This window comes from Rhinolophus sinicus, chromosome 14 (assembly GCF_057876585.1).
Source record: "Rhinolophus sinicus isolate RSI-liver-muscle chromosome 14, RSI-T2T, whole genome shotgun sequence".
Classification (NCBI taxonomy): Eukaryota; Metazoa; Chordata; class Mammalia; order Chiroptera; family Rhinolophidae; genus Rhinolophus; species Rhinolophus sinicus.
Genome location: NC_142514.1, coordinates 150,723,589 through 150,742,798, shown reverse-complemented (window position 1 = coordinate 150,742,798; position 19,210 = coordinate 150,723,589). Strand labels below are relative to the sequence as shown.

At 34.6% G+C, this 19,210-nt stretch overlaps 1 protein-coding gene across 1 annotated transcript in view; it reads right to left on the bottom strand.

Annotated features, from left to right (window-relative positions):
- PDE3B (phosphodiesterase 3B) overlaps positions 1–19,210 on the bottom strand; it is a 138,344-nt gene that overhangs the window by 4,432 nt on the left and 114,702 nt on the right. The window contains exons 8-14 of the mRNA XM_019754484.3: positions 17,407–17,558; positions 16,489–16,626; positions 15,379–15,490; positions 13,262–13,375; positions 10,518–10,717; positions 3,592–3,795; positions 1,517–1,678 (exon numbers count right to left, since the gene is read on the bottom strand). Coding sequence (XP_019610043.3) covers positions 1,517–1,678; positions 3,592–3,795; positions 10,518–10,717; positions 13,262–13,375; positions 15,379–15,490; positions 16,489–16,626; positions 17,407–17,558 — 1,082 coding nt within the window. The remainder of the gene's footprint in view (positions 1–1,516; positions 1,679–3,591; positions 3,796–10,517; positions 10,718–13,261; positions 13,376–15,378; positions 15,491–16,488; positions 16,627–17,406; positions 17,559–19,210) is intronic.

The window sequence follows — 19,210 nt, the reverse complement described above, 5'->3', positions numbered from 1 at the left end:
AATTATAATAGCTAATGTTTATTGAGCTCTTAAGTGTCATGAACTGCTCTAAGACATTACATATATTAAGGTTGCTGTGAGGATTAAATTATGTGGTATGTACCATCAATATTCTGTCTTATCAATGAGAAAACTGAGGCACAGAGGTTAAGTAACCTACCCAAGGTCACATTTGCTGGTAAGGAAGTCGAGCCAGGATTCAACCTTAGGCACGGCTTCCAAGTTTGCTCATTAAGAATTAATTCTATATACTTTAAAAATAATTTAATAAATTGGGTCTAAATGAACAGTTTAAATGTTCTTTGAATTAGTTCTGTTTGTACAGAGATGGTATTTTCCCATAAAATTGTTCTTTTGTGAACACAAACTGAAGCCTTAGGCAGGCTTCAATCATCTTTGAGAATGAGGATGGGACTATGCAATCTACAAATTAGGCAAATATTTATAACCATTTTTTACCCCAAATTACAAATAACCTAGTTTAAATGTATCAGAGTAGTAAAATGTTAATCTTGGAATACTTAACCTATTTTCATGATTACACAGTATGTTATTTTGTAAGAAACAGTAGATTATGCATTATCGTGTTGGGATGTTTAGCTAAGGTGGATGAAAAACACTGGACATTCGTTTACTGGTCATTTAATACAATCTGTGTGTGACAAGGTATAACAGGTAAGTGTGCATGGTTGACAGGCTCTGCTTCGTCACTCCGACTGGAGTAACAACTCATGGTAGGAAAGCCCTGTCACGTCTTGATCTTTCCTGATTAACAGGGCCAGTAAGGATTCCCAAGGAATGCAATTCTCAAGTCAAGAAGATGTGTTTGATATTTTGGAGATAATGAAATGTTAGGTTGGGGGTAAATCCATATACTTCTACTTTGTAGGGAGCCTCAAAATTGGACCTAAAAAAAAGTGGTAAAGATTCTGCAAGGTGGAAAGATTATTTTAAGACAAGATGTTAAAACATGAGAAAAGAGTATGTTTATATCTTTGAATCCTTGTAAAACCATTAAGTATCTACTTTGTCCCCATATCTAGCCCTCTAATTTCTTACCCTCTACCAGGACTTTTACCCAGTTGATGTTTCTAAGGCAATGTTTCTATAGCAGAGTTGAAAATGGATTGATATCTGTAAATATAATCTAAGTGTACCCTGAATTAATTAAAAGTCAACTTCATTTAGAAATAAATTACCCTAGGTCACAGGCTCTCAGGGTTGAAAGGGACCTTGGAATCATAATGTAGTCTATCCTTACCTCTAGACTCAAGAGTAAACTCAACCCACTCCAGATAGGTTATAAGCTATTTTTTGTTACTTTAAATTTTAGCAGCAAAGGCAAAAAGAGCTGAGAAAATACTCAGACCAGAGCAAATGAAACAATGTCTAACCATTTTTGGTCAAAACAACTCACATTTCAAACATTCAAGGGAGCTATCCGAATCCTCAACAGTGGTGTCTTCAGATGGCAGCTCTTAAACATCCCACCAATCAATATCCTGTTTCAACTTACCTGCTCATAAAACTCGTTGACAATGCCTTCTGTCCATTTCAAATGCAAGTCCCGAACTTTTGCTGGGCCATTGATGTCTGCCAGCTTGATGCACACCTGACATACTAAGAGGCGATCATTTTCACTACTCCATTCTAGACCGTTACTGTTTACATCATTAGCCTATTTTGGAAAAACAGAATTATTTTAGATTGTGAGGGCACAGGAGTTTTCTTGTTTGTATTTACCAAATTAAAACCGTTTCCTGTCCAAATGACAGGAAGGAATGTCAATAAATGCTTGTTTTAATCAGTTGTGCCATAACATTGGACCTCTATGGTTTGTTTCCCTTACATTTGAAGTGTCATTGGAATTTAGTTTCAGTGGAAGTAGAGACTATAAAAACCACCATGAGTTTCAATATTTGTGATTACCACAGAGAATTATAATCTATGTGTGTATATATTACATACTAGTATGTAATATATGTATATGCAAAACAATCAACAAATCAGAATTGTAATTATTTCTACTTCAAAAAAGAACACTTAAGGATCTAAGGATAAGTTGCCTCTAGCTGTGGAAAGCAATTGTGTTATAGTTGAAAGAACCCAAGTCTTAGAAGCTGATCCCTGTGGTTTTAAATCCTGACTCAGAAACATTTGCTAATTCATTGTGTAACACTGGAAAAATTACTTAATCTCCTTAAGTCTAACTTTCTTCATCTATAAAATAGGAAAAGTAAAACCAATCTAGTTGTACAGCCATGAGGATTATTAACATGAAAAATGACTAGTTCATAGTAAATACTAAATAAATGCTAACACTGTTATTTAAATAAATGGTGATTATTGTTATTAATTAGGCAAATTACTATGCCTTTTAAGAATTCAAATTTCCTTTTATAAGAAAATGAAGTGAATGGGCCAGATCAGTGGCTTTTGAACTTTAGCTGTGATGGTAGTTTTTTGGACACCAAACCCTTTTGTTAAAGGAAAATTCAGGCAGACAGCACTACAGAAAACAGTTTTAAAACGGAAGATCTTTTTATTGAAACTGTAGGTCTAGAAACCCACTCCTGAGAGATTACGGAATAGAAGTCTCTGAGGAACATAAATTAAAAAGCAGTGGTGGGTTTAGATAATCTTTTGCCTCTAAAAGCTTCCATTACTCTGACTTAAGCACTTAAAGACATTTTTATTAAATAAAAATAAATTAATAGCGCTACACAACTATGAAATAACTTTAAAGGCATACTGATTTCTCATTTAATTTTATAAGCATTTCATTAATTTTACAATAGCAACATATATAGGGTCAGTTTCCAGAGGTTTAAATCTAGTACTCCTTTTTTTTTTTTTTTTTTCTAGTTCCTCTACCCTGATGGTACACCTTCCTTTAGGTCACGAATGTCATCAAGAAAATAATAGCTTCCTGCCAGCAAAAGAGGGGGCATCCTTCCCTCGGGAATCCAAAACAGTGGTTCTCCCAAGTGTCTAAGGGATGGAACACACTCTGATTAGAATCCCTATTACACGAGAACAGTGATTCTCAGTTCACTAGTGAATGTGAGGGTGAGGACTTGGACCTGTGTTTTCTGTATTTGTTAGCACAGACTGCAGATATGGGGCAATCCCGATAAACAGTTGTTCAATGAGAGCATTATTCTCAACTAGAAGAGTAGAGAGTACCTCTACTCTCCCACACCAGGCATTCAACACTAAAACAAAGAGGGTGGAACAGGTGTGGTGAAGAAGGCATGATGGTCTTCTTAGAAGCACATCTTCAATTTCATAAAGTGCCTTACTTGGCACTGTGCAACGCTTTCTCAAATCTGCCCCTAAAAGCTTTTGACATAATTGGATTGTCACTGTGTGAAACTTACAACAATACGTCTATGTGTCAGAGAGGAAATGTAGCTAGCAATACTACTTTAGGATATGCTTAATAAAATTTTTTTTTAAATGTTGGCACATATTGCCTTACATTAGATATTATGACTTCATGAGTAGTCTAACTTAATATTAAATACTTTTATCAGTAACACTGGCAATGATTTCCATTTCTGAAACTAGGTATTAATTTGCATAACAAACCTTGGCATTGAATTCCGCAAGGAAATCAAAATGCTTTTTAAGATCTGTGGCAAGGATTGCTTCAATGACTAAAAAACGAAAGCGCTTGAATTCCACATGATCAAGGTTATGAAGGAAGTTGTATTCTGGGCTAGAAAGATATAGATTCCAAGCTGAGGCAGCATGATGATTTTCTAGAACAGATCTATCGTTGTACAAAACTGCCTGAAAAGGAATAAGACAAATGAGGTTGGCATCTCAAAGATATATTAAATTTTTAATCACAAACAGTGTTAGAATCAGATTGGAAGAACACAAACAACGAGTAACTACTACATGCCAGGCATTTTAATACCTGTGAAGGGTTGTGATAATTTTATAAATGAGTAGACTGAAGTAGAAGGAGGGTAAGGTACACCTCTCCGGCACGCACAGCTAGTCCGGGAAAGGGTAGTTTGTCTCCAAAGTGCATCTTCTTACAGACACCATGCTGCCTCCCGAGAGATGTCAAGTTGGTATCTGAGCTACTTCATTAACTCAGTAAAGCTGCTCAAGCTAGCTTCTGTTAATAAAGTCCTCAGGGATACAGAGCAGGCTTAGGGGTACATTTATCTTCTGTTAGCCAGCGTGGAATCTAGGGTGGTGGTGACTGCAAAGAAGCAGGGTGAGTCAGAGACCCGGCTGTCTGAGGACACATCCTGTACTTCCCTCCGGACACAGGACGTGGGAGAGAAAGAGAAGTGTGAAACGGGTAAAAGCACGCAGCCTCTGCTTTCACTGGTGTGAACTAGTCACTTTTTCTCCACCTCACTCGGTGGAAGACCCTCAGTACCCTAGGATTTTGGAATACAGATTTTAAAAAAAAACACTGGATTATGGAATTTTTAAAATCTCTTCCACCTCTAAAAATCAAGCAATTAAAAAAATTGTTAAACAAGCACAATAATTAAAAGATTTTTAAAAAGCATTGTATTGTGGAATATAACATATATGCAGAAAAATGATAAAACTTAAAAAGCATAGTTTAACAAATAGTTATAGAATAAATACCCATGTAACCAATGGTCCTGTCAAGAATACATTGCTGACTCCTTAGAAGCTTTCTTTGTACACCGTTTCACAACCCCGTTTCTGCCCACAAAGGTATGCATCCCTAAATAATATATTCAGTAGTTCAGTTTTGTCTGTTTTGGGACCTCATATACATACAAAGGAAAAACCCACCTAGAGAATAAGTGGAAGGAGTCCCCAGCGGGGCTCCAATAAACTCACTACATAGCTGGGTAGAGGCAAGAAAGAATCAAGGAGCAGTAAGTGGGAGGCAGATGTCAATTAAGAACATACTGGATGACTGCACACAGAGCAATAAGCCAAGTTTAAACTTAGTTGAGAAAAACATTCCCGGTGAAGCAGGTAATGAAGCCTAAGCTGGCTTTTACTGAGGGCTCCATGACAACTGGAGAAGGAAGACCGTCCCAGCACATTTAGAACTGTAGCAACTAACATCCTTTGACTTTGTGCTAAAGCATCTTGCTACCTGCTTTCTCTAGCTATGGTCCTCCTTCTCTCCACAGGCAAATATGTCTCTAATTTGGAAAAGCAAATTAGTTGATTACAAACTTCTTACCTTCTTTTTTGAATCAGAAAGAATTGAAAGAGGTTTACTACAAATTGTGATAGAATAAATAAACAACTTTCAATAAATGTAAGCAAAAAGAAAACCAATCAGACATGAAAGACTTAGAAACAGGAAGAAACATTAAAAAAATCTCTAGGTCAGAGTCATATGATTAAAGAGGGTAAAGAGGGTCCTTTTGAAAAGCGAGAAGTTTTGGATTAAGAAAGATTGTTTTCATAAAAAAATATTTCTGACTTAAAAAAAAATCCAACAGAAGTAGTAAACAAACGAGGTGCTGCAGGAAAAAAAAAAGTCTTGATGAGCAGCTGTCATCTTGGGATTCCTTTACTCTGAAATTCTGGGTTTGTTCTAAAATTTCTGGTAATCCTGTATCTTCTAAGACCCTTTGTCTTAGCACCCTTTTTTGCAAAAATTCATTTTTAGGTAACTTTCTCAGGACGGATGGGACATGATTTTTTAAAATCTTTACATATTTGAGATTCTCTTAAATTTGCTCTTAAAGATCCACTGTAGCTTATTAGCTAGATACAGAAATCCAACTTGAAAATAATCCCTCTATACCAGCTCTTCCCATTTTATTTTTTTTAGTACTTACATCATTATCATCTCTCTCTGTCTCTTAAACACAAAATTAATTATTATTTTTTTATTTTTGCTTTACTAGTATGTTCCATGGGGTCAGAATTTTTTTTTTTTTTTTTTTTTGGTGGCCTATTTTTGTTCAATAATAATGTCTGGAATAGTGCCTCTCCCACAGTGTGCACCCAGTATTTGTTGAATGAACAAATGAGTAAATGAAATTCCTGTAGAATTTTGAAGATTTTTATCCCAGTATCATCTAGCATCCATTCATTTGCTAAAATATGATGTCAATTGGTTTTTTGTTCTTTTATAAGTGTGTTTTCATCCTCTCAGGAATTCTTTTTAAAAAACATCTCTGCTTTGAAATTTTACCATGGCAAACTATGTGGAAATTTGGGGTTTTTTTTCCCCCTATTCAACTTTCCGGAATTTGGTGAACTCCCTCAACCCACAGACTTCTGGAACTTCGCCATGGTCGTCTATGCCGTATTTTTTTCTTTACCTATACTTTCCATCGCTTTGTCTTTTAGTCTGTATTCTAGGACAGATTATCTGACTTTTACTTCCAATGCTCTTGTTGAATTCTTTAAATTTCTGCAGTAATATGTTTAGTTTCTAAGAGCTCTGATTCTCTGATATTTTCTTTTTCATAGTTTTCTATTCTTATGGGTATGTTTTTCAAATTCTCTCTGAGAACTTTTTTAAAAATCCAGTGCTTGGGTGGGAGATGAGGGTAAGGGGGATCGAATATATGGTGATGGAAGGAGAACTGACTCTGGGTGATGAACACACAATGGGATTTATAGATGATGTAATACAGAATTGTACACCTGAAATCTATGTAATTTTACTAACAATTGTCACCTCAATAAATTTAATAAAAATTAAAAAAAAGTGAGCCAAACAACTTCATAGCAAAATTATTAAAAAAAATAAAATAAAATCCAGTGCTTTTCTAGTCCCTAAATTATTTTGTCATTCCCCCCACCCCCCATCATATTCCTGTATTCAGTTATTCTGTTCATCTTAGCCTTGTCTTTCCAAGCTACTGGTTAATGTCTGGTGATCCTTGCTTATCTGCTGATATAAAAAAAAAAATGAATTCTACATTGCAGGTATGAATTTCTTTTGCTCTTGTGTATGTTTTATTGCTGAGTATCTCCTTTAATTGGCAAGGATGAGTAGGAACTCCGTAAATGTGGACAGGGCTTGTTACCTAGCAGGTTTTACTTGAGAATTACCAGACTGGGTGCCAGCTGTTCAATTTCCAGAATGAGAAGGATTTACTCTGGAATACTAATATCCACACTAGTAATTCTTTCCTGGCAGTTTCCTTTAATATCTAAGAGATGAGTTTTCTGCCTGGAGATAAATGCAGGGTTGCAGTAGCTTTGCTTAAAGGTGTGTAGTATGTGTGGGTGTGGGGGCGGACTCCATGAGCACACGCTCAAGCGTGTGTGTGCGTGCGTGTGTGCACATGTGCAGAACAGGCAGGGGTAAAGGCCACAACAGTCTCTCTAGACAGGATTCCACTTAGGCTGTAGCCCCCTTCTAGTACTATACTTTTATCTTTCAATATTCGTCGATCTATTTTTTCATTTTCCAGAAATAGTATCAAATTCTTTACTGGTGATAATACCCTCTCAACTATTCTCTGTTGTAATGAGCTTCATCCCTTACTGTCGTTTTAATCAGGAGGAAGGGGAGGCAGACAAATGCATGTTGTTTAGTTACCATCTAGAGCCTTATTTTGGGGAACAAAATATATTTAAGACTCTCAGATTTACAAATCTCAACTTAAAATTGTATTTCCTTTTACCCCATATCTCATCAAAATACTCTATAAACTCTAGTATCTCAAGCACTAATCTCCATTTTTCAGCCAACTTTTCATTTGGAAATAGCTGAGATCTCAGATACTGACATCCCTCCAGGACAAACCTGACTAAATGTTTCACCTTCTTTCATGGCAAGGATTCAAAATAAGCCTCTCGTGTCTCCCCTGCATACTTTCTTTACCATGAGACTGAAAGGGGATGTTGGATGCAGTTGGTGGTACGATATACTACTGTATCTTTATAATACACTGGAGCAATGTCTTTCACTAATTATGGCCTGATTACACCCATCGAGCTTCCTAAGATTAGAGAACCTACTTTATTACCTAATAAACAGTTTCAGCCTCAGGCTTTCACAAAAGAGTGCTTATCTCACAGGTGCTAGCTGAGGAAGTTCTCATGAATTTCATTACTTTGGGAAAAACAGTACATTTCAGACAAGCTAGCAGTCCTGCAGAGCAAAGAAATCAGGCATCCTTCAACATTCAACAAATATTTACTGAATGCCTTTCACATGCTATTAGGTACTAGTCTAGGTGTTTGGGAATAAAAGAGACAAAAATCCCTGCCCTCATGGAAACTTACATTCCCCTGAAGAGCGATATATAATAAATCAACAAAATGCGTAGTATGCTAAATGATCATTGCTATGGAAAAAATAAAGCAGGGAAGGAACAGAGTGAGTGCCAGGAAAGGGCCTCTGAAATTTCAGATGAAAGGATGTAACAAAGTGAGCTATATAGACATCTAGGGAAAGAGCACTCTGGGCAAGGAGGACACAAAGTGCAAAGGCACTCAGACAGGGAGTGCCTAGGATATAGAAGAAAACAGCAAGGAGGCCAGAGAGGCTAAACCTGAGTGAATCAGACAAAGGAGAGTCAGTGAGAGCTCAGTCATGCAGGGCCTTCTGAGTCATTATAATGACTTTTACTAGGACTTTTCCTAGGGGAATGCCACGGAACTGTTCAGAACAGAAAATGGTACATTCAAACAGGGTCCCTCTGGCTGCTATGTGTTGAGTACAGACGGAAGGGAGTGGGAATTAAGCAACGAGACAAGGTAAAAGGCTCTACTTTTTCGATAGTTGAACTCTAATCAATTTCCATTCCAGAGCTTCCCATCTTTTGGCAATCCTTAACAATGACAAGTTAGAAATGAAATACGATTATTGATATTATATCCAGGCTTCATGTTGAATTTTGGTAAGAGTTTTGAGCATATACCTGTAAATTATTTCATGTATCAGTGTTTTAAAATTCTCCGCACGTGAGAGAGGTAACCTAGAACTCACTCATTTTTAATATCCTTGAAGGAAAAGTAATAAACAAGTCTGACTCACCAATACTCAAAGCTAATAAAAGCCAGAATAAAAGAGTATGGAACAGAACAGTAAACAATTTCTGTCTACATGATTATCTGATTCAGGAGCCTCTCAAATACATATCTTATCTCCTTTACATATGTTATCTCCTTTTACCCTTAATATTAGGTACATATTTTGAAGTTTAGAAAGATAGGGTGATTTGCCTAAGGTCACATAACTCTTAAGTGGATAACCAGAAATCAAACTCGGGGCTCTTGATCCCAAGACCAGTGGTTTTCCACTGTGCCACTAATGTCCAAGTCTGACTCCCCATAGGGCTAAAGGATTTTAAAAGATTATGAAGTGTTAGGCTTGAGAGAATGGGCATTGATTCTTGCAGAATTGTACTGCAAATGAGGAAATATGTGCTCTTTAGTGGGTAATTTGTCCCAAAGCAATTCTTACAACAAATACTAATATCTAGGTTAAAAAGTTACTGCGGGAATCATGAGCTATTAACAGATAAAGTCTCATAGAGAAAATGAATCACACAGCACTTTAACCTTCTCCCCCCCCCAACCCACCCCTGAATCCTACTCTTGTTCTGGCTAGAGAATCTATACCCTATATTTTAAAGCGAGAATGTGTGAAAGAGATACAAGTGAGAAAAGGAACACAGAATGGCTACAGAAGACGAAAGAATCAGAACTGAGGTTTAAATACGGCGTGCAAAGTGAAAAAGATGAATTCAGCAGTCAGTGACTACTTAATCAGTGTAAGGCACACAGAAATACAAAGATGGATGTTTCAGGAATCACCAGCCTAAATAAATATCCACACCCACACTAAATTCTACTTAAAACTAAGTACTTGGTTCCAAGTCCTAATGTTTAAAGCTATTAACAATTACAATATCCATTTGTTGGGAACTCCTACCTCTTATGCAAATTGTGACTACAAAGAAAACTACACTTTATCAGCTGTACTGCGTGCAAAAATAATGTGGTACTAGATGAAGTTTTACGTACACTAATATATTCAGAGTTACGATATTTGGAGCCTATATTATGGCGTGTCTTAGAGGAAAAAGAAGTTAACAAAAATAATAGTTCTCCATCATTATAGCTTTTAGGCATACAAAGGAACTCGCCAGAAGGAAGAGTAAATCTTACATCAAGTCAGAGACTAATCAATTTGATCAACGGCAAAACTATTGACAGCAAGAACTCCAGAATTTCATAAAACAGTGAGTCACTCTTTCATAAACATTTATTTAAGAACTCCAGAATTTCATAAAACAGTGAGTCACTCTTTCATGAACATTTTATTTGTTTAAGAACTCAAGAATTTCATAAAAATAGTGAGTCACTCTTTCATGAACACTTTATTTGTTTTTCAGTGCAAGAAGGTGATCCCCCCCCAATTCTTTAGCCTATATCATATCAATGCCACGTGTTAATACCCAATTAATTAGTATAGATGGAATGGCCATGATTCAACTGAGTAATGATTTACAAAAGGACATACAGCATGGTTGTAAAATTTCTGAATCACTTTTTAAATTTTCTGAAGAAGTATTTCCTACCTGCGGGGCATTTGTAGCCACTAGAAATGCATTTGTCCGCCCTGGGTGATCGTAATCATGCATGGCAGCTGCCACGTACAAAGCCATCAATTCCAGCGCAGGAATGTTTGAAGACAGGCAACCATAGCTTTCATCTGGAATTGAGCAGCTCTTTGAAGAAATGTAAGCAATTTGCCCAGGGTTAATTCTACCATCAGAATCTGAGGAATAAGCAAAGTAAACCAGCATTACACTTAACTTCTTCATAATGAGACTAAGGAGGGGAATCCCCATAGGTAATATGACTATTTATCTTATTTGTTTACTTACCTAAGAAACAGACTCTTTATAAACCTGGACTTAGAACAACAGATTAGCCATCCTAACAAGTGTGAGTTGACATGTCATTGTGGTTTGATTTGCAGTTCCTTGATTAGTGATGCCCAGTATCATTTCATGTATTTGTTGGTCATTTAGATGTCTTCTTTGGAAAAATGTCTTTAGTTCCTCTGCCCATTTTTATTTTAATCTGGTTAATTTTTGTTGTTGTTGTTATTGAGTTGTATGAGTTCCTTATATATTTTAGATATTAACCCCTCATCTGATACATGGTTTACAAATACTTTCTCCCATTCTGCAGGTTGCTTCCTCATTTTTTAAATTGTTTCCCGGATTTATAGAAGCTTTTTAGTTTGGTGTTGCTAGTGCTTTTCATGTCATAATCATTTCTATTCTTCAGTGCAACCAGAATAAGGCAGCACCTCCCATAGTCTTAGTCGTCTTTATTTTCAACATAATTTTCCATTTCCATTTCAAGGTCTCCCAAAGCCTTGTCTTTTACAGACCCTGATTCCATATCACCATATATGAGGATTTATAACACCGTTAGTAAGACCTCTAAAGGAAGTGAGAAGCATGACAGAGATTCCTACATACTGCATTAGGGAATACTTAAATCATTGTGAACAGGCTGGTGCAGAAAACTGCTGTTAGGGGCACTACCAAAGACAGCTCAGAAAAAAATGAGGAACATATTATTGGAAAGGGCGGGAAAGGAGGTCATTGCTATACAGTAGCAGAGAGCTTATCCAATGTGTGTGCTGCAGTTAATGTGGAACACAAAGCTTGCAAACGGTGGACTTAGATATTTAGCTAAAGAGACTTTCAAGCAAAGTACTGAAGACATAGCCTGGATTCTTACTGTTTACAGTAAAATGTGAGAGGAGAGAGAGATCTAGGGAGAACTGTTAAGCAAAAAATAACCAGGACTTAATAATTTGGGAAATTCTCAACCTGTCACGCTGCAAAAGACACTAAAAGTAAGAGATGCATTGTCAGTAAGGTGTACTCTGGACAGAAAGCCAAGGCTGTAGCTGGGCCACCTTCTGGAAGGATGAGAAGGTCTGGCTCAGAGAGAGTCTTGATATTCTGCTGCTGTCTTTGAAGAAGTGACTGTGAGCCATGGAATGCAGGTGGCTTCTAGAAGCCGGAGGAGGCTAGGAAACGGATTCATTAGGGACTCTGGGAAGAAAACAATCCTGCTGACACCTTGATTTTAGCCCAGCTTGACTTATTTCAGACTTCTGACCTGCAGAATTGTATGATAATAAATTTGTACTGTTTTAAGCCACTAAGTCTGATAATTTGTTACAGCAGCAATAGGAAACTAATACAAATTTTGGTACCTCAAAGTTGGGTATTGCTGTAACAAATATCTAAAAATGTGGAAGTAGCTTTGGAATTGGGCAACGTGCAGAGGCTTGAATTTTGAAGAGCATGATAAACACCAATATATTCACGTTCACTAAACACCAAGCAGGATAAATACAAAGAAAACTACCTAAGTACCTCATAGTCAAAATGATAAACACTAATGGCAAAGAGGAAAGGGACATAGTTTTAAGAAATAAGACTTGTGGCCAATTTGTCAACATAATCTACAGAAGTCAAAAGATGATGGACTATCTTCAAATGTACTGAAATATGAGAATATTCTGAGACAAAATAAATACATCTACAAACATAAAAGCTAAAGAAAATGATCCGAGGGAAGCACAGAACTACTAGGAAAGAGTAAATATGGACGGCAGACAAACATGAACACAGGGCAAATCCATCAAACCTAATGACAGTGCTTTCCATTCTTTGGTAGTTGAGTCTGACATTTACACTGATTAGTTTGGTGGTATTTCTCAGGCATTTGTAACCGAGCAAATTCTGTTTGTGTGTCTATATTATTGGAGTATTTCTCCCCTCTTTTGTAAGCTAGAATATGAAAACCATGAATGTTGTAAGTCAGTATATTTGTATAAATAATTATGATTAGGAGCAGAACTAACTTCCTTGGGAGTAAAATTTGGAAGTTTTTATTTCATTTTAATACTTATGTGAGGCTTTTAAACATGTCCCCTTTCATTGGGAATGTTACATGTTTTAAATTTACATGATACACCTAACACACAAAAAAAACAATTAAAAGAATAAAGCAAAGAAATGATTATCATACTATTAAAGATAGTGGTTACCTCAATGGGCGGGACATAGAAAAGAGACATGGTAAATCCAGCAGTCTTGGGTCTTAACTTAGCTCTTAACATAGATACGTTTCCTAATTTGCATGTCATTTATGTATCAAAACTTCACGTAGTCCGTTGTATGTACCAAAGGTTATTGAATGAAAAATTTAAAAGAAGAGCAGTAATAAAATGAAATAGCCTGATTTATTACTCCTGTAAATTAAAAGAAAGATTTGTAGAAGGAAGTACCTGTTTCATTTCCTGTCCCATGATCATTGTGGATCTGCTGTAAGCCAGGAATTGGCCGTGTTGTCAGATACCAAACTGCATGTAGGACATCTGTGGCATGTATACGATTGTGATCTAAAGTCACCAAAATATTTTATAAAAATGATCATTCTGTTAACATAGGACATTTAAAAACTATAATAATTTTCTAATCATCCTCATATATTAAATATATGGCTTAGAATAATTTCCCATAATTATACTTTGTTTCATCTTATTTTTTAAGCCTTCTTGATGTGTTAAAAAGTTCTTTTAAAAACTTACACTTATATGAAAACATAGTAAAGGGATCAAAGAAAAGGCAGGGTAAGCAGAGCTAATTGGGAGGCATTGGAATATTTACTTAAAATTGTAGCTTTTAAAAATATTTTGTAAATAGTGTCTGGATTATGGAGATTCACTTTTGCACACAAAAGTTTTTGCACCCAGGCACATAGAATAGTTACAAATTCTAGATACTTGAACTTCCTCCCACCCCCACGAAAAAAGGAAGAAAAAGATAAGGAATAGTTATTTCTCAGGCCTGCTGTAAGGATGAAATGTTATTGATATATGAACAGTATCTGACACATAGTACATAATCAATAAAACACTAGTTTACTGAAATACCACCACGTGAAAAGGCAAGACCTATACTGAAACCCAGATTTGCTATTTCTAGTTTTACAATCTTAGGGAAAATCGTTCTGAGTTTTTACTTCTCACCAGTGAATGGCAGGTAATACAACCTTTCCAACAATGATTAAATGAGATAACCTTTGTGAATCTAATGATTATAGTGATAGTTGATACTCACTAAAAGTTCAACACTTCAACAAATATTTAATGAGTACTTACCATGTAAAATTACTAGATGATACAATACTAAGTATTAAGGCTATAGCTATGATATAATGTCAATCCACTAGGAGCTTAATTATTAATACAATCACCACCTATTATTGACCATTTACTATTTATTTCCCACCAATTCTGATATGTGCTTTACATGGATTATCTTCTGTCACTCCCTATGGCAGAGGTGTCCAAACTGCGGCCCGCCGGCCAACTGCAGCCCATGACTCATCGTTAATTGGCCTGCAGCAAATTCCAAAAATATATTTAGTTTACTTAAATAAACCAGGTGAGGCAATGCGTACCTTGAGTGAGTGGCCTAGCTGTTTGTGTATTTTACCGCATATGGCCCTTGGTGAAAAACGTTGAAAAAAGTTTGGACACCCCTGCCCTATGGGGTAAGTACTATTGTTATTCCCATTTACAAATTCAGAAACTAAACTTTAGAAAAGTTATATACAGAGACTCTTTTCTTAACCAATATATCCTAATTGGAGCCGACAATAAATAAATACTTCTCACCACTTTCTATCCATTCCCCTTCCCTTGAAGTCCATCTTAAAGTAGTACTCTAGCCATTATAAAATTTAGCTACTTTTTAAAATGCGTAATTTATGTGGAAATTTTAGTACATCATTAAGTATCATCATTAATGAGTTATGACATATCACTGATTTCCCCAAAATACGTCCATATGAAGGGAAATTGTAGAATGTATTGACACATAAAGACAACTATCTTTTTCTAATATGAAATTCAAATGATATTTTAACACAAAAAATCAAATAGCCATTAAAAATTATTCTATAAATTGGGACACCATTAAAAGCAGAAATGCTATGGATAAATTTTAAACATTTTAAAGTCAAGAATTTTCTGAAACTCTTGACTTAATATTACAAAACATTTTAAAAGATAAGGCACTCGAGATAAATATTAACATAGAAAGATGTATATCATGTAATAAGTGAAAAGGCAGATTATAAATAGACATCAATATTATGATTTACTTTATAGAAAATAAATATATATAAGAAAAAAGTTTAGAAGAATATATACCAAGATGTTAATAGTAGTAAGTTAACTCTAGATAGTAGGATACATATTTTCTTTTTAAATACCTATTTAAAACTTTTCCAAACATGTAATTTAGAAGTGTTTGGAGGACTATCTGAAGGGAAAAATAATAGAGGACTTCAAAACCAGCATTATTTGAACTTAAATAATAAGATGTTAATACTTACAAGGAATGTCTCGATAGCCATTTTCTAATGCACGAAAATAGTTCATGAATTGTAGAGTGGGAATTTTAAATATTTCCAATAAACCAGTGTCTTGAAATAAGGCATACATAACCTAAATGTTAATTAAAATAAAGTTCACTTTAAAAATCAGAATTTCTATTTGTAGTTGAGTATAATATGTTTTTGTGATTTACATTTAAGATATTAACCATTTATATGTTGTTAAGTTAATAATTTATTTAAAACTTCTCTAAAATGAATTCTTTCCAAAACATGAAAAAGGAAGACATCACCCTAAAACCCTTGAAAACCAAAAAAAAAAAAACAACAACAACATTACCATATCATGTGTCACGTCCTAGTTTTTTAATTTTCCATTCTTCTCTTTATCTTTTTATTCACAATTTATTGAAAGGCATATGAATTCTATTCTATTCTAGTCCTAGGTATTAAAAGAAGTCAGAACAAATATATTTACCAAGGTTTTGTCCCTAAAGACCTCAATTAGATGAACGTATACTCTCAACATAATTTATGCTTATATTCGTCTATTTCAATAAATAAAATACTTTGGAGTTAATGGGAGTGGTATTTTGGGAAAGTTAATCTGATGCTGTTGTGTGAACCCACCAGGGAGAGCTTGAGTCTAGGTGGTAAAAATGCAAGTATTTTTCCATGATTTGTAGCAATACATGAACCATTTGGCCTTGAGTAAAGTACAGGGATGGCAGATGAAAAAAAAACAAAGCATAAGTTTCAGTGGTGAGAACTAGATCACCTTTCATGTCTTTTTCAACCTCAAGATTCAATATAAACTATTACTTCAGTACAATTCAATCCCATTGTTATGGGAAAACAAACTACTTTTTATTTATGTATAATATGTAATTATATATAATACATATATAATTGTGTATGTGTGTGTATGTATATGGGTTTTTGTTTCTCTTAAAATTTTCTACTGAAAAATCTCATTTGTGAAAAAAACAATTAAATGAAAAATGTTGAATTTCTGCCTAAATCAATATTATACACTTTTAGATTTTGCTTTTTATACAGATTCGAAACAGCTCATTTATAATAAAAAAGTAGTGGAGATTTAAAACAAACCTGACTAAGGATCCTTCCTGACTTCTCGCCCATCTTTTCTACAAGTTCAAATATTTGAAAATTCCAGTTGTTCATCTTTTCTATTAACGAGTCATAATCTTCTATTAACATCAGGTCCAGTGATGATTCCTGTTCACTCTGTATACACAGGGGGGAAATCCAAACCGACTTAACCTTCCCTTTTATAAATATTGTTAAACCGTTATCTAAATGAGAACACTTAAAATTGAACATTAAAAATGGTCAGTATTGTTTTCTACAAAGATTTTTCTCAAATATAATCTTTTCTTCCTATTTCTTCTCTTTGTAGAATACTATCTTAATACAAATATAAACATGTCTACCAGGCATTAGAAGACTTCTTAATCTTTACTGTTACAAATAAAACTATATTTCCAAAACACTATACAAATCTAAAATCCATTATTTTCATTTTAGAGGTTACAGGAATCAAGGATAAATAAAAAGAAACTCATACCCTTATTTTGGCATTTATTACTAGCCTAACTTTTCAGGAGAAATGGATCAGTTTTTCCCTAAAGAGCTTAAATTTTGAACTTTAAATTGCTATTTTAAGCAAGTAGATTGTTTTCATTGTCTTTTAAAGACTATACACATGTCCGTCCAACTTTAACACATATAATGAAGAAAATATCAGCATAAAAAGGAATATATCTACTATTAAACTAAATAAAATGTTCATTTTAAAATGAATGCACTTTGTTGTTCCAGGATAATGAGTTTAGAAGTAATTATTTTTTATTAAAGGTTTTCTTTAAAGTGGTTTAGTGACTTTCCCAGTAAAAAAATTTTTTTAAATATTATATTCAAAACCTTGTTTTGGTTACAAAAAATGAGACTAAGCACTAACTAATGTATTTTACCATAACATAATCATATTGAAAGTTTATTTTTTACATTTGATTGCTGTTCATTCTGTGCCTCTTCTGTTAGGTGATTATCACCTTCCAAAAATAATTTTCTGCAATCTGCGAGCTCTGTTTTCACTTCTTGTTGAGCTTCTACATGGCCGAGTGATTCTTTTGAGAAAATGGTGTTGTCTTCATCACCTTTCAAAAAAAATATATATATAGTAATAAGAAGAATAAAACTTACCTTATGTAGATAGTTTTATAAGAAAAATTATTTGCAAAAATATTCAGATGAAGTGAACCATACTGGCATTCAATCTAAATTAATGACACTAAAAAATCAATTATACCATTAAGTTGTATCTTGTTGGACTATTTATATTTAGCCCAGGTACCTTGTGCTCAGCAATATAGACATTTCACCTGATATATCTACTCATGGATGAAAGAGATGGGTGGATATCCTTTATAAAAGTGAGAAACATAAAAAGTGCCTATTGATAGGAACTTTTAAAACCATTTTGATGTGAACAATTTCCAACATCTGCAATTGTTTGAGTTTTGTATACGAAAACTCTCAACTCACAATTATGAATGAATGAGATGAAGGCACATCTAAAATTTAAAACACAGTATCATGAACCGTGAGTTATTTCTCTATGTGATTAATAATATTTTCCCCAAATCACCTGGAAAAGGGAAGCTGCACTGGTGGCTAAACACTATTCATTCACATGTAAAATACTCATATTCTTTCTACTTGTAATATCCTGAACAGGAAAATTACCCCAAACCCATCAAAAGTAGAATAAACTAGTGTACTCATACAATTGAACATTATAGAGCAAAGAGAAAGAACTACAGTCACGTGCAGCAATATGTATGATTCTTAAAAATATAATATTGAATAAGAACCAGTTTCATCCTCTAATTCTCATTATGAAAAGTTCAAAAATATTAAAACTGATACATATGAGTACTGAAAGATGAGATGAACCTCATCTTTGGGGGATAAACCTGAAGAGGAATTGAGGGGAAATTCTGAGGTGCTGGTAATATTTTGTTCATTGATCTGGGTGCTGATTGCACAGGTATGTTAAGTGCGTACTCACTGGAGCTGAGTTTTGGAAAAACTAGGTTTAAATCCTGATTTTTATACTTAACAATAACACCTGCCTTACTAGACGTTACATATAATAGGTGACCAATAAATCTGAGTCAAATCTGAACCTAACACACTGAATATACTAAAAAATTATAAATTGATGATCAGAAAGTATTTTATTTTTAGAAAATATTTTTTCCAAACAAAAGACATTTAAGAAATGAAATTTAGAATATTTACCTATTCTTAGTAAGTTAAGGCAGTAACTACAATAATATTCTAAAATAGCCATCAATCTAAAAATTGTTGACATTTGAGATATATTGTATGATTTACTTTTTAATGATCTAAACTCCTAATAACTATATCTTACAGATAATAATAAAAACAATTGAAATAAAGATAGCAATTTCTTCTCAAAGATGTCCACAACACTATCTCTTGTCCTACATGCACTCTTTTCAAATGTATTCTTCCCAAACCCCTGGAATCTGTTCTGATGATCAGAAATGTAGCAGACGTGATAGTTTGTTCTGGGTGGAGTCATTAACTGAACTGGCAGCTTCCACTTCCTCCTCTCCTAGAATCCAACCAACATGTTGGAAGAGGCCCATAAGGAGGTCATAGTTAGATGGACTGATCAATAGCCAACAGACACAGGAGTAATCCATCTTGGAAATTCAGCCCAATCAATCCTTCAAATGACTGTCACTCTTGCTAATCCCTGACTGCAATCACATTGAGA